Source organism: Diabrotica virgifera, chromosome 8 (genome assembly GCF_917563875.1).
Source record: "Diabrotica virgifera virgifera chromosome 8, PGI_DIABVI_V3a".
Taxonomy (NCBI): domain Eukaryota; kingdom Metazoa; phylum Arthropoda; class Insecta; order Coleoptera; family Chrysomelidae; genus Diabrotica; species Diabrotica virgifera.
In genome coordinates, this window is record NC_065450.1 from 65,205,650 (window position 1) to 65,222,202 (window position 16,553).

The following is a 16,553-nucleotide window of genomic DNA, read 5'->3' on the forward strand; positions in this document are numbered from 1 at the left end:
TTGGGACCTCAAATTTTTATTCCTTAAACCGGAATATTTCTTTAACCTGTATTCTAATAAGCGGGTTCGACCAGTCGAACCCGTTTATTTTAATTGCCTTCGTTCTATGCAAAAATATTCCTATAACCGGGATATTCTAATAACCGATCACTAATGAGTAGTAGAAACGTTTCGGGACCTCAAATTTCTATTCGTTAAACCGGGATATTCCTATAACAGGTATTGTAATAAGCGGGTTCGACTGTATTAGTTTATTAATTTTGCTGGAATCGAACCTTAAAATTTCATATATTACTAATATAGGTATGCAAAGTGTTCAGAAAGTGTGATATTTTGTTTATAAACAAATTAGCTCTCCGAAATCTTATTTTTTCAATTCTTGCTCTGTAACTGCGAAATTTTAACTTTAAACCAAAAACACTCGAAATAAAAATTAATCGTAATTACAAAATCGTAGGGACAAAATCTTTAATATTTAACTAAAACTTTAGGTTAGTAATTATGTATCAATAGTTATATTGCTTGGTGACATAAAAGCTTTTTTGTAGTAGATTATAAATCTGCAAGCCGCCGACAATCTAACAAATAGTTTACCGAAAATTAAATTGTTATGAGTGTTCCGTAGTCTATCTCTTTTGGTAACTCCTCGAACTCGTTTAATTTCATTTCTACTGCCTATATTTTACTCTTTTGTCGTTGTGTTAGTACCCACGACTCTCAACCAAAGATTAATACAGGCCTATATAAATTGCGTCCATAAAGTAATGCGTAAATTCATTATTTCGTAAACCGGCGACTTTTAGGAAAAATCCCGAAACGGGTCGATTTTTATTTTTAAATTACGATTTTGTGGCGTATATATCATACTAGTGACGTCGTCCATCTAGGCGTGATGACGTAATCGATGATTTTTTAAATGAGAATAGGGTTCATGTGATAGCTCATTTGGAAGGGTATTTAATTCTCTATTTAATAATAATATCAACATTAACATAATTGTTTTTACAGGGTGGCCAAAAAATTTATTTTTTAATTAAATTAATTTACACAACAAGATGAATGTATGTAATTTGTTTAATTCTAAATAGATTTTACTGCTGCCAGAAAACATAAATATGTTTTATTTAAAAAAAAATAAACAATTGTTTTCGCTTAAACGAAATGTTCAAAATGCCAAGAGGCAGGTGGGTGACAGCTTTAACATTGAATTTAAGTGAAAAGCAATATTTATTTGTAAAATAAACATGTTTTCTTGTTTCCTGACAACAGTAAAACGTATTTTGAATTAAATATAGTACATACATTCTTCTTTTTGTCCCAATTAATTTAATTAAAAAAATTATTTTTGAAGACCCTGTATAGTTAATTATGTTAATGTTTATACAGTCGCCGGTTTACGAAATAATGAATGTATGCGTTACTTTATGGACGCACTGTATTGACTTGAACACATTAATTTTTGTTCTTCGTGATATTTCTTTTTTATTAACCCTCCGTTAGTCGCTAGGATAAACGGAGCATCAAGAGTCGCTACGGTGTCAGAGACCGACAATTTAAAAAAAAATAGTTATTGCTATAAAATTCATACAAATATTTTATATTGTGTATAGGAACGACTGAAAAATGTTTTTGAAAATGTTTTATTGAAGAACAACAGATATAAAATGAAAAACTCTAGTATAACAATATACATATTGTTATTTGTAATATAAAAATATTCGTTAGGAACCCTTTCCCATAATTCCAACAAACGTTTTTGTTCGGCTTAAAAGGACATCTATAAATAAGATTTGATCAAAACTTACCGATAAAATGCAATAATAAGATGCTAAATCTTTACCTGAACTGCAAGTTATGCCAATAAAGTAATAACCACACCGTTAGTCGCTACGGAGTCTTGCATCGAAAATAGCTATAAAACTCGCACAACTGTACCCAAGTAGGTAAGAATATATACTAACACGAGGTTAGTTGATCGGAAGAGGTACAGAAAGTGGCGATAGAAAAAAACCAGTTATTTTGTAAATCCCGAATGAATAATTCTGTCGTCGGTGTGTGACACCGATAGCGACTAACGGAGGGTTAATGAAGTTATTGCGCATTGCATAGTATAGGTTCATCGTTTTTTGAATTATATTATTAATTTTTGTTTCCTGTTTTCCATTGTCTTCTAATTTTACTCCTAAGTATTGGAATGTCCGTGCTTGTTCTATATTTACTTCTTTTATATTTATGTTTATCTTTTCTTCTTCTTCATGTTCCCCAAGACCATAATTTTGTTTTAATTTTATTAATTGTCATTCCATATTTAGTATTTCATTCCATATTTCTACATGCAGTTGTCTCGGCCAATATGACGACGTCGTCGGCGAATGCTCCTTCTGAAATGTCCACTCTTTTTAAATTTCTATAACCCACATTATTTTTTTTACTTTTACTTTATATTCTTTAATTATATGTATCATCCATGTAAATTATAAATAGTGTTGGACTTAATCCTCCTCCTTGTCTCAGGCCCTCGTTTGTAGTAAATGGTTTTGATGTTCTGTTTTGACTGATGACATAATTCACATTGTTGTTGTAAATGTTCTTAATTTCCTTTATCATTTTGTTACTAATACCTCTCTTCTCTAATATTTCCCATAATTTTTCCCTTGGTACCGTGTCAAAAGCCTTTTAAGCTAAATAAAAAAATTAATTGTGACTTATTTTATTTTAAGGGTTTCTTTGACTTACCGAGTAAAATCTGCTCATAAGGTAAAACTGACTGATAAACAATTGCTGCAATGGATGGTGCCTATATTATTAGTAATGCTAATATATCTTGGTACATGGACGTTTTCCGATACTCCTACAGCTGAAGAAATTGTCGATAATGCTGGATTGAGGTTCAAACAATGCGTCTACAATTGGTGGGACCACAGTTTAGCTATTGGTGAGTATTTTGTAACCAAATTGGTTACCATTGGTTACTATAACCATTGGTTACCAATACATATTGGTAACCAATATGAGTATTATAACCGTTTATCTGTTACTGTATTGGCTCGATTGTATATACTACAGCGCTTGTAGGCCTACGGCTTCTAAATTCTGAATAATATTTCTCCATTCTTTTCGGTCCTCTGCACTATTTCTCCAGTCCTTCGCCCCAATGTCTTCTAAATCCCTCCCTGCAACCTCTAACCATCACCTCCTTGAGCGTCCTCGTTTCCTTTTTTCCAATTTGCTGTCATTCAATATTCGTTTGACGTTTCTACTTTCTGACATTCGAGTAATATATACCAGCCATCTAGCTCTTTGGGCTCTTATTTTTGGCGCAATTTTTAGTCTCCCATACATCCTCATTACTTCTTCATTTGTTCGTCTCCGCAGGTTTTCTCCGCTATCTGTATAACTTCAAAAATTTTTCCCAGGACCTTTCTTCCCATGTGTTAAGGTATTTAACCCTAAGACATTGAGAAGCAATCTGGCAACAGAAAGAAACACCCACAGACTGGAAGTTGGGTGTACTGTGTCCTCTACTTAAAAAGGGAGACATGAGGGTGTGTGATAATTATGGAGGCATCACTCTACTCAATATGGCATATAAAGTGTTGTCCAACGTATTGTACAAAAGACTTCTACCCTACGCTGAAGAAATAGTAGGAGGATATCAGTGCGGTTTCCGTCCTAATAAATCAACAACGGACGAGATATTTACAGTGAGACAGATCTTTGATAAAACCCTAGAGTTCGGCTTGACTTCCCTTCAATAATCTTTTGTCTATTTCTTTTCCTTCTCTATCAGTATTAGTATTAGTTACCGTCACTCCTAGGTATTCGAATCCTGATACTTCCTTAAATTTATATTCATCCTCTTCTCTTTTCATTTTTATATAGTTATCCTGTTTATTTATATCTCTTTTTATTACCATGTATTGAGTTTTCCTTGGTTGATTCTTAGACCTTTTTGCTTCTGGTTCGAACTTTCGGAAGATTTTTTAGAGGTATTCCTTTGTTCTTTTTAGGATGACTAGATCATCAGCGTAAGCTATAAACTGCTATCTGTTATTAAAGATGGTACCGCTTGTATTAATTTTTCTCCTTCTTACTATGTGTTCAAGTACCAAGTTAAATAAGTCTGTGGATAAAGGGTCACCTTGTTTCAGTCCTTTATTTACTGTGAATTGTTTTGAAAAATAATACGTATTTAATTATTTTAGGCGAAGTTTTGTTTTTGGCTTGGGGTATTAGAGTATGTTACAACGTCAGAAATGCAGAATCTCTGTATAACGAGGCTAGACTAATTAGCTATGCAATTTACAACATCGCCATTGTCAACATCATGATGATCGCGTTTCAGTAAGTATCGTCATTAATTTAATATGTGATTAACTTGTTGATGTGTGGATAATATTGTTCTCCTTTGATCAACACGATTCAAATTATTTTTTTATTTATAAACAAAGCTATCAAAATAATGTATATTCAATTGTAGCATTTCCGAATGTTTGTTGATTTAATTAGCGTTTAAATATAGGTATTTAATTATTTTACATATGTATCAAAAAGAACAGAATGTTTAGACAAGAATGTTTACAGACTGGCTGCTGTCAATTTTGTGCCATTTTAGACCTGTCGCCAGGCGGGTAGAATGGCCTCCTTTATTCAGATGGACTTACAACTTACCCAAGTTTTTTTATGTATTTTGACCCGTAGAACACGAATTTTTTGGGTAACAGTTGATCCGGATGTCGATAAGAGTGTTATAAACACAGAACTTGAGGAATTACTTAACAGCGATTTTTACCAAAACATAACATTTTTTTGCATTTTTTGGACCATTCTAAGCAAAAAATGTTCTTACAAGTTTTTTCGTAGGAAGCATAGTTCTTGAGATAAACGCGGTTGAACTTTGAAAAAATCCAAAGAATTCAATTTTGAACCCGAATAACTTTTGATTAAAAAATAAAATAGCAATTCTGCTTACCGAATTTGAAAGTTCAAGTCAAATTGTATCGGTTTTAATTACTTGCATTGCTAAAAATTTATTTTTTTATTGTTAAACGAAGCTATAAACACATAGTGTTTGAGTGATGTTTTCAATGATTCTCCATTTAAAATCGAACGAGTAGGTAGATTAGGTACGTAGCATGCAGTAAAACGCATGTATTGTCCACTGGAAACATTATGTGTTTATAGCTTTGTTTAACAATAAAAAATAAATTTCTAGCAATACAATTAATCAAAACCGATATAATTTGACTTGAACTTTCAAATATGGTAATAGGGCAGTCAATGAGGGTATGTGGCTCCGAATTCCATCCTACTATATCGATTTACGTGATATTTTCACAGTAAGTAGAGAATAGCCCAAGAAACAAAGTCTAACCTATGCCGATGTGTGCTTTTGTCTTGGAGGCGGTTCCCACCCCTTCTCGGGGGTGGAAAATTTTTTGCTTAAATAACTACGGAAGTTGCTAGAGAACCTAATACCCAGCAAAAACTGTTCTATAATTTTTTTTTCGAAAACTCAATACTTTTTGAGTTATTCCTGGTTGAAAATTAGCCATTTTCATTGAAACATAACACCTTTTCAAACGGTTTTTTGCGAATACCTTAAAAACTATGTATCTAAATAAAAAAACTATATAAAACATTTTTGTAGCTTATAAAATAACAAAGAGATTCTTTCCTTTATGAATCTTCTAGTTATAACACAAAAAGAGATATTGTAAGTGAAAAAAACTTGTTTTCTTGGTGCATGCTCAAATCAGTGTATTTAACTTGAAGTAACAGAGAAACGGTCGATTTTAGGTGTATAATGCTACCAATAACTTTTGTTGTGCTTGAAAAGACCTATAAATTAAGCAATATTAAATGTTGATTACATACAAACTATGCGAGATAAACTGTAAAAAATTTGATGACTAACGTATTTAAAAAAAATGGGAAGAATATTTAACCCCTCATCCACAAGAATTTAAATGCATCGTTTTCCTTCTACAATACATTTTACTATAGTGTTCTTTTTATGTTAAAAAAGTTAAATAAGATCAAATTTTGAGCGCATTTTTAAATTTTCTTAAAAATCTTCCTATTTCTCGATGTAACTCGAAAATGATAAGAGATGCCAAAAAAAGATGCCATACAAAAATGTAGGTTTCTTCTAGATAAACATTTTGATTTTATTTTTTATAACAGTACCTCTTATCATTTTTAAGTTACATGGAGAAAAAGGAAGTTTTTTAAGAAAATTTAAATAGGCGCTCTGTAATTTGATCTTATTTTTTTCAAAAACCATTCATTTTAAACCCGCTCAACTTTTTGAACATAAAAATATCACTGTAGTAAAATGTATTGTAGAAGGAAAACGATGCATTTAAATTCTTGTGGATGAGGGGTTAAATATACTTCTCAATTTTTTTCTTAAAATTCGTTAGTCATCCATTTTTTGCAGCATATCTCGCTTAGTTTGAATGTAATCGACATTTAATATTGCATATTTGAAAGGACTTTTCAAGCACAATAAAAGGTATTGGTAGCATTATACACCTAAAATCGACCGTTTCTCTGTTATTTCAAGTTGAATACACTGATTTGAGCATGCACCAAAAAAACAAACTCTTTTTACCTACCATATCTCTTTTTGTGTTATAACTAGAAGATTGAAGAAGGAACAAATGTCTTTGATTTTTTATGAGCTACAAAAATGTTTTATATATTTTTTTAGTTAGATGCATCATTTTTAAGGTATTCACAAAAACCCGTTTGAAAATATTTCAATGAAAATGGCCAATTTTCAACCACGAATAATTCAAAAAGTATTGAGTTTTCGAAAAAAAATTATAGAACAATTTTTGCTTAGAATTAGATTCTCTAGCAACTTCCGTAGTTGTTTAACCAAAAAATTTTCCACCCCGAGAAGGGGTGGGAACCGCCCCCAAGACAGAAGCACACATCGGCATAGGGTAGACTTTGAATAAGGAGATATTTTCAGGCTATTCCCAAAATTTTATTAAAATCCATGCAGTAGGATAGAATTCGGAGGTAATAACCTGTTCTTGCTTTCATTGACTGCCCTATAAGCAAAATTGCTATTTTCTTTTTTAATCAAAAGTTATTCGGGTTCAAAAATTGCAATTTTTCGATATTTGTAAAGTTCAACCGCGTTTATCTCGAAAACTACGCATCCTACGAAAAAACTTTTTTGAAGAATATTTTTTGCTTAGAATGAGCCAAAAATACAAAAAAAATGTTTTGTTTTGCGAAAAATCGCTGTTATGAATTTCCACAAGTTCTTTATTTATAACAATCTTATCGACATTCGGATCAACTGTTACCCAAAAAATTCGTGTTCTACGGGTCAAAATACATAAACAAAACTTGGGTAAGTCCATCTGAATAAAGGAGGCCTGTCCAATAATAAATATTCAGAATTCATATTCGATATTGAACAGAATTATTTTATCACCCAGTAGACCGCACGAATTTATTTATTTTATATTCACGCACGTAGATTAATTAGTTTAGATACAAATTGGTCAATTATCAACAATATAATTTGGAAATGTCACGAAACTTCTGACAAAAGTAGAATTATTTACCTTAATTAGATATACAAATCACGGGGGACTAGCGTCACCTATGACCCAATTTAAGCTTCTATAAAACTAGGCTCTTGGGCCTAGAAAGAGAGTTCTCATTCAGTCTTCAGCTAATCGCGTATCAATTATCAGTTACAGTGTTCGGCGGTTCTCCCGGGATTGAAATATATCCTTGTGTTCGTCTATATCAATAAACGTATTTATCGCTACTCACGTCTTTTACATCCTACGTAATTACACATGGTCCTTATCGAGAAAAAAAGGAGGCCTACAAGTACAATCCACACCAATCGAAATCAGTAGCAAATAGACGACACTAGGCCCGGGAGAACAGAACCAGAGCGAAGCAGAAGCCGGAACCAGAAAAATACAGGTCAGAAGCCGTATCCAGAAAAATAACGGTCAGAAGCCGTAACCAGAAAAATACAGGTCAGAAGCCGTAACCAGAAAAATACAGGTCAGAAGCCGTATCCAGAAAACTACAGGTCAGAAGCCGTAACCAGAAAAATACAGGTCAGAAGCCGTATCCAGAAAAATACAGGTCAGAAGCCGTATCCAGAAAAATACAGGTCAGAAGCCGTATCCAGAAAACTACAGGTCAGAAGCCGTATCCAGAAAAATAACGGTCAGAAGCCGTAACCAGAAAAATACAGGTCAGAAGCCGTATCCAGAAAAATAACGGTCAGAAGCCGTAACCAGAAAAATACAGGTCAGAAGCCGTAACCAGAAAAATACAGGTCAGAAGCCGTATCCAGAAAACTACAGGTCAGAAGCCGTATCCAGAAAAATAACGGTCAGAAGCCGTATCCAGAAAAATAACGGTCAGAAGCCGTAACCAGAAAAATACAGGTCAGAAGCCGTATCCAGAAAAATAACGGTCAGAAGCCGTAACCAGAAAAATACAGGCCAGAAGCCGTATCCAGAAAACTACAGGCCAGAAGCCGTACCCAGAAGAGTTACTGCAGATCAAGAAAGAAAACTGCAGGTCAGAGGGCATATCCAGGTGCGCATGCAGAGCCAGTCCAGAAACATAAAAAAGGAAAAAAAACCGTAAGTTTTTGAACAAATTAACATTTTTCCAACTATTTCGTATCGTATAACGCAATATTCTTTCCAATTTTAAACCGAATTATTCGACCTATACATATTTACAAAAATTTTAGTGCATTCTATACAATAGTTGCCATTCAAATAAATTTAAATATTTACTAACTATTTACTCTTTTATTTTTGTTAACTATATTTGCCTATATTTATTTATTGATTCTAACTATATTTGCCTTATATATTAACTATACTTTGACTATATGATAATAATAAACGGTTAGCCCTACAAATATTTACTACCTACCTATTTCTTTATGTTACAAGTTGATAAAGAAAAAACATTATACCCTAATAATTTCATAGTGCTTGGTATTTCATTTACATAATTTTAGATCGCATTATTTTAAATACTCATCGTAATACAGAGGTTGTATTCTTATTATTCTATTTATAACTGTGCAACATAATACTTTGATTGACATTAACCCACATATAACACTGACCTACAGATAAATAAGCAAACCTCAGCAAGGTCTACAGAATTACTATTTACGATTCAGCAAAAGGTGAATCACAGTAAATTGAAAATATAAATAGTTACGAAAAAATACGGTAAAAACATTTATTACTGCATAAAATAGAAAGTAAGTGGATTTAAACATGGAAGCGTTACAGAACAAGCAAGCTGAGCTTGGAGGAGAGATTTCTAAACAGGTGTCGTCTCTTAAGAGAGACCCTGGATCTCGCAAGAATCAACAATACATTAAAGAGCGTCAGGATAGATTAGAGGATTATTGGACAAGGTTTGGGCATAACCACGAGAAATTATTAGATAGCGGAGTAACGAAAGACAAGTACTTCGAAACAAAATACTACGAGCAGGTTTTTAAGACATATATTGAGGGAAAAACCCTATTGGAAGAATATGGAAGAATATTGAAAAGAGGAAAGACAACAAAAGGAAAGGAGATACAAATAAGAAAACAAAAAATCGAGGAATTATTACAAGAATATGAACAGGAGTTGCAGTACGATGAAGAACTGCAAGCAGAATTGAAAGAACACATGGAGAAAATAAACACACTCATCATAGAAGCAACAGTAAATGATGAGCTAGACGTTATAGACAGTGACGAAGTAGAGAGGATAGATCAGCTAAGGAGGAAGGTCAGGGAAACGATAAAGAAAATGCGGCCTGCAATGCAACGACCAGACAGCACACAGAGAAGAGAGGGAGTAACATTACCGCAGGTAAAAATCCCTGTGTATGAAGGAAGATATGAAACGTGGAGAACTTTCCACGATCTGTTTACAAAGGTAATACATGAAAACGAACAGTTGTCGAGAGCAGAGAAGATGCAGTACCTCAAAACACAAGTAAGAGGGGAAGCCCACAGGATGATACAACACTTGCACATAACCGAAGCCAACTACGAAGTGGCATGGAACATGTTAAAGGAAAGATATGAGAATCCGAGGATGATACTGTTTAAACTAATAGACAGGATGTTACTAGCACAGGAAGTAAAGGATTCTTCCGCTAGAGCACTGAAATCACTACATGACACCTTCCATGAGTGCCTGGAAGCCATAGGAGGGTTGGGAACAGACACGGAAGCGTGGAGCCCATTGATAGCGCGAATTAGCATAACAAAATGGGACAATGAGACAAGGAGACTATACGAAAACCACAGCGGAGACAGTAGAGAGATACCGACGTTCAAGTCAACACAAACGTTTCTACAGCGACGATTCCAAACACTGGAACTGCTGGAGTCAGAAAAGAGACAAGAGAAACAAGGAGGAACGGGTAAGAAAACAAGAATGGGTTGCGTGATATGCAACGGAGATCACGGAGTACCATACTGCAGAGAATTTCTGGAACTCAAGGTAAAAGACCGGAACAGGATAATACGAGAAAAAGAATGGTGTGCGAATTGTCTAGCACATAAGAAGGAGAAACAATGCTTTTCACAGGTTAGGTGCAAACACTGTGGCGGAGACCACCACCAAACGTTGCATTATGAAACAGGAAACACAGGCAACAGAAGAAACACAAATGAAACAAGAGGAGAACAAATACAGGAAAGAAATGGAAGAGAATCAAACAGTAGAAGAAACGGGTACCAATCGGACAGGTACAGAGGAGGAAATAATTATTCCAACAACGCCAGAGAACAAAATAACGGAAGACGAGACAATACGCAAGGGAACAATGGGCAAAGAAACAACAACACACAGCAAAGAGGACAGAACTCAGTTAACTGTGCAAGCCATAAGGAAGGTGAAGCATTACTAGCCACAGCAGTGGTACGCGTAAGGGATGCGAATGGAGAGCCTCACATAATGAGAGCATTGATCGACCAAGGGTCACAATGTGCATTTATAACGGAACAAGCGGCGACGGCGCTAGGAACAAAAAGGCAGCCAATACAGGCGACCATATCCGGAATAGGCTCGTCAGGGGAAAAGACAGCCAACTGGAGTATGAAACTATTGATCGGAAATCATTACCAAAGTGACTTCGAGATGGAAATAGAGGCACTGGTACTACCGAAAATAACAAGGGATTTACCGGAACAGGACATAGTCCTACAGGACTACAACGAGAAGAATGTGCTACTGGCAGACCCAAGATACTACAGGGTAGGAAAAATAGACTTATTGCTAGGAGTAAAAGAATATAGTTACATATTGACAGAAGGGATGCACAGAAGAAGTAATGGACTACTAAGTCAAAACACCAAACTAGGATGGATAATTTCGGGGATAGCGAAAGAAAGGGAGACTACTAAAGCAGAAGTATGCTGTATGATATCCAGACAAGAAATGGACATACAAATAAAGAAATTCTGGGAATTAGAAGAAGTGAATCAAGAAACAAGTTTATCAGTAGAAGAGCAAGAATGTGAAGAAATGTATCGTCAGACAGTAAAAAGAAATGAAGAAGGTAGATACGAAGTGAGAATTCCGTTTAAGGAAGACGTCACAAAGTTAGGAGAATCAAAGCAGCAGGCATTCGCCAGATTGATGCAACTTGAAAGGACGTTCACAAAAGACAAACAGTTAGAAACGAATTACAGACAATTCATGGAAGATTATGAAAACCAAGGTCATATGGCAATAGCGGAAGTCCAGGGAGGAGGTTACTACCTACCTCATCATCCAGTGAGAAAGGAGGACAGCACTACAACAAAAATAAGAGCCGTGTTTGATGCATCAAGTAAAAGCTCATCAACAGTAAGCCTAAATGATATTATGCACACGGGGCCAAAATTACAACAGGATTTGACAGATATACTATTGAGATGGAGATCCCATAAGGTAGCATACTCAGCGGATCTGGAGAAAATGTTTAGACAGATCAGAATGGCAGAAGAAGACCAAATGTATCAAAAAATACTTTGGAGAAAGAACACAAAGGATCCAGTGCAAGAATATAAATTGAAGACGGTGACATACGGCACGGCCGCAGCACCATTTTTAGCATTAAGAACAATACAACAGTTACAAGAGGATGAAGGAGGGAATTTCCCTACAGCAGCGAAAATAATAAAAGAAAATATGTATGTAGACGATATATTAGGAGGAGCGGAGACGTTAAAAGAGGCAGAAGCAGCCCAAAAGGAACTAATACAAATTTTTAAGAAAGGTGGATTTACACTTAGAAAATGGTTGAGCAACGAAGAAAAAATAATGGAGAACGTACCGGAAGAAATGAGGAATGTAGACTCAAAAGCATTCAAGCAAGAAGAAATACGAAAGACGTTAGGAATACATTGGTCACCCAAAGAAGATACAATCAGATTCAAGATAGAAATAACGACGACAAAGAAAATAACGAAAAGACACATACTGTCAGAAGTGGCAAAAATATATGACCCATTAGGATGGATAGCACCAGTAGTAATTCAGGCGAAAATGTTCATACAAGAACTTTGGGAGCAAAAGACCAGTTGGGACAAAGAATTAACTAGCGCGCAACAAAGCCGGTGGAAAGCATATCAGGCACAATTAATAAATCTTGAGAGAATAACATTATCCAGGTGGAACAATTTAAATAAAACAAACAGAGTAGAACTACATGGATTCGCAGATGCGTCTCTGAAAGGATATGGAGCGGTTATTTATGCTAGGGTATTAGACCCGGAAATTAAAACAAATCTATTGATAGCAAAATCTAAAGTCGCACCATTGAAAGGGAAAACGACATTACCAAGATTGGAATTGTGTGCCGCGGTACTATTAGCAAATTTAATGAAGAAAACCCTACAAGCATTGAACAGGGAGAACATGGCAATATATGCATGGTCGGACTCAACAATAACCCTGGCTTGGATAAAGGGATCATCAAAAAGATGGAAAATGTTCGTCGCCAACAGAGTAGAGGAGATAAAAGGAGTTATAGCGCCAGAAAATTGGCATAAAGTGGATACGAAAGAAAACCCAGCGGACATCCTCTCACGTGGAAGTACCGCTTCAGAGTTATTAGAAGCAGAGTTATGGTGGAAGGGACCAACTTGGCTAACGAGTAAAAAAGCACTGAGGTTACCGGCAGAGGATATACCTGAAACAAATGAGGAGGAAGTCAAAACGAAAGTAACGACGCACATGGTAACGATAAAGGAAGACATATGCGAGAGATTCTCGAATTTAGAAAAAATGAGAAGAGTGGTAGCATATTGTATGAGATTTGCAAACAACTGCAGAAAGAAGGACAAAACTCAAGGACAACTTACAGTCCGAGAATTAGAGGAAACATTGTTAAAAGTGATAAAACTCACACAAATTAACAACTTCAAGCTAGAAATAAATAAACTGGAAAAGAAACAGCAACTAGACAGGAAAAACAAATTAGCATCATTGGTACCGTTCCTGGATAAACAAGGGATTCTAAGAGTCACCGGAAGGCTAAGGCACACGAAGCTACAGTACGCGGAAAAACATCCTATAATTTTACCTAAGGACAGCGCATTAACAAAGTTAATTATATCGGACAGTCATACAAAAAATCTACATAGCGGACTACAACAGACATTACAATACATAAAGAGGAAATATTGGATAATAAACGGAAGAAGAACCGTGAAAAGTCAGTTAACTAAATGTATAAAGTGTAGGAGGTATAAAGGACAAGTAGCACAACAGTTAATGGGAGACCTGCCGGAGGACAGAGTGAACCCGAGTCATCCTTTCACGAATACAGGGATAGATTACGCCGGGCCGATAAAAATAAGTACTACGAAAGGCAGAGGACAAAGGAGTTATAAAGGATACATGGCAGTATTTGTGTGTCTGTCAACAAAGGCAGTACATCTTGAGGTAGTAAGTGATATGTCTACAGATGCATTTATTGCGGCGTTCAAAAGATTTACGGCACGCAGAGGACAGTGCGTCAACATTTACAGTGATAACGGAACCACATTCGTAGGAACGGCAAACTTACTAAAAAAAGAAAATCAAAACCTAGAGGACGAGATAAAACAAGGATTAATTGCACTAGGCACCCAGTGGCACGTCATACCTGCATATGCGCCACACTTCGGAGGATTGTGGGAAAGCGCCGTGCGAATAATGAAATATCATCTGAAAAGAATCATAGGGGAAACAGTACTGACATATGACGAACTGAGTACGGTGCTAACACAAATAGAAGCCTGTATGAATTCGAGACCATTATGTGAATCATCAGAAGACCCAGAAGGAAAAATAGCAATCACACCAGCTCACTTCCTTATAGGGAAAGAAATTGTATCACCGAATCGGGAAGAAGAGCTCACGACGTACTTGAAGATGCCAGCAAGGTGGCGAATATTGGAAAAAATAAAAAGGGATTTTTGGAAGATTTGGAGGCAAGAGTACCTGCAACAGTTACAACAAAGGAATAAATGGCATAAAACACACCCAAACATAAAAAAAGAAGAAATAGTCATAATTAAGGAAGAGGATACACCTCCAGGTAGATGGCCACTAGCAAGGGTAATAGAAACACACCCTGGAGCGGAGGGATTAACCAGAGTAGTGTCAGTGAGAAAGGCAAACGGGAAAATAACAAAAAGACCTATACATAAGCTGATAAAATTAGAAGAAGAGAAACAGGAAAAACCAAAGAATTCATCAGGATCAAGATGGAAGAAAATATTAATCGCAATAATGTTTTTAACACTATTGAAACCCATGAATGCAGAACTGTATAAAATATATAATCCGGAACCAGGGTTATTTACTGAAGACTTTGGAGAGGTTTACATAGATCGAGGAACATTCCGAATAAAAGTGCTAATCGAAAAAGGAAGAGTTCAAAAGGAGCATCAACTGATAGGAAGTATGATACAAGGCATACGGGATCTGTGCCAAGAGACAAAAATCGTAAATTGTAAGGAGATAATAGGGAAGTTAGAGGAAGGACAAAGGAAGGCGGAGTCAATAAGTGAAGCGTTGACAGTAGAAATAAAAGGAAGAGAAAAAAGAGGAATATTAGGCACAATATTAACCTCCATATTTGGAGTGAACGACGAAGCCTATAGTGACATTGAGACACTAGACAAAAACCAGAGAGAATTAATAAAGGGGTCACAGCATCAGGCAAAGATAATGTTAGAGACAATAACGTCAATAAACCACACGGAGATGAGGATAAATGAACAGATGAACAAGTTTAACAAAGCACTATTCACAGGCCTACAAGAAATATCAAAAGGACTCAATGAAGTAGAAGACAAAGCATTAAGACTAGAAACCGAATATAGCACGTTACGAATACAAACCATAGCATTACAAGTTACGGAGTTCATAAACGAATATATTCAATTTTACGAGGGAATATTAAACCTGTACTACAACCACGGCCATTTCGTTGATATAATGAAGCCGGGTCAAATAACCAAGTTAATAGAAAGAGCGGGGAAGATACTACCACAAGGAGTGGAAATACGACGACAACCCATTATAGAAACAGAGGTCAGCCATGACGACAAGTATATAAAGGTCATCGGCTACTTCATAGTAACAGGGAGAAATAATTACAGCATGCTCAAGATCACCGCGATACCACTTAAGGTCGAGGGGTCAGTGTTGCATTCGTTTGTCGCCCCAAGAAATCTACTGATTGTAGATTATAACACTCTCCACTACTTCGAATTGACCGCAGAAGATAAAGCAAGATGCTTACAGCTGGCACGGGCACAGATAGCGTGCTCTCCAACGGCCGTAATGAACATGGATACCAAACCAAACTGTATACTGGAAGAAATTTATGAGCGATCTAAGAATAGCACATGTCCAGTGGTTACCCGGGCAATACATCAAGCTCAGTGGAGAAAGATGGGTACACCCAACCTTTGGTTAATAATCACACCGATTCCGATACACCTGTCCATTATCTGTGATGGAAATCGGAACGAAAGAGTTCTGGAGCGAGTCTTATTTCTGAAACTCTCGCCCCGATGCATCGCCCAAACGAAAAACATTACATTACTCCCCACTAGCAGCGGGGTGGAGACAGCGATAACCAGCTACCTGAAGACTCCGATCACTCCTGTAGCGCAGTTGCTGACGATGCCAAGACATCTGTTAAATACGATTCAACCCACACACATCAACACACAAGGCGATGAATTCCGTACTATACTATTGGACGAAGAAAGTCTGGAGCAAGAAGTAGCGCATACGCCCTGGCGAAAGATACATGAGTCACATTGGACTTATTTAACGGCCACCGGGGTCATTACTTCGATTGTGGTGATTGGTCTGCTCATATTGTGGAGATACTGTCCTGGTATACGAAAATGTCGCTCAGGCAAAGCACTTAGGCAGACACCCGACCACGAGGTAACTTCTTTAGCTCGTAACCGGAAAGACGCCTCCCCGTCGACTTCCAAAGCCGACATCCCCCTCAACACTTTTTCATCTAGTAGT

General features: G+C 36.2%; 1 protein-coding gene across 2 annotated transcripts in view; it reads left to right on the top strand.

Annotated features, from left to right (window-relative positions):
- Positions 1–16,553, top strand: part of LOC114331767 (probable G-protein coupled receptor CG31760) — a 923,592-nt gene that overhangs the window by 867,839 nt on the left and 39,200 nt on the right. For both annotated transcript variants that reach the window (XM_050659675.1, XM_050659676.1), the window contains 2 exons: positions 2,721–2,935; positions 4,206–4,344. In XM_050659675.1, the coding sequence (XP_050515632.1) occupies positions 2,721–2,935; positions 4,206–4,344 (354 nt within the window). The remainder of the gene's footprint in view (positions 1–2,720; positions 2,936–4,205; positions 4,345–16,553) is intronic.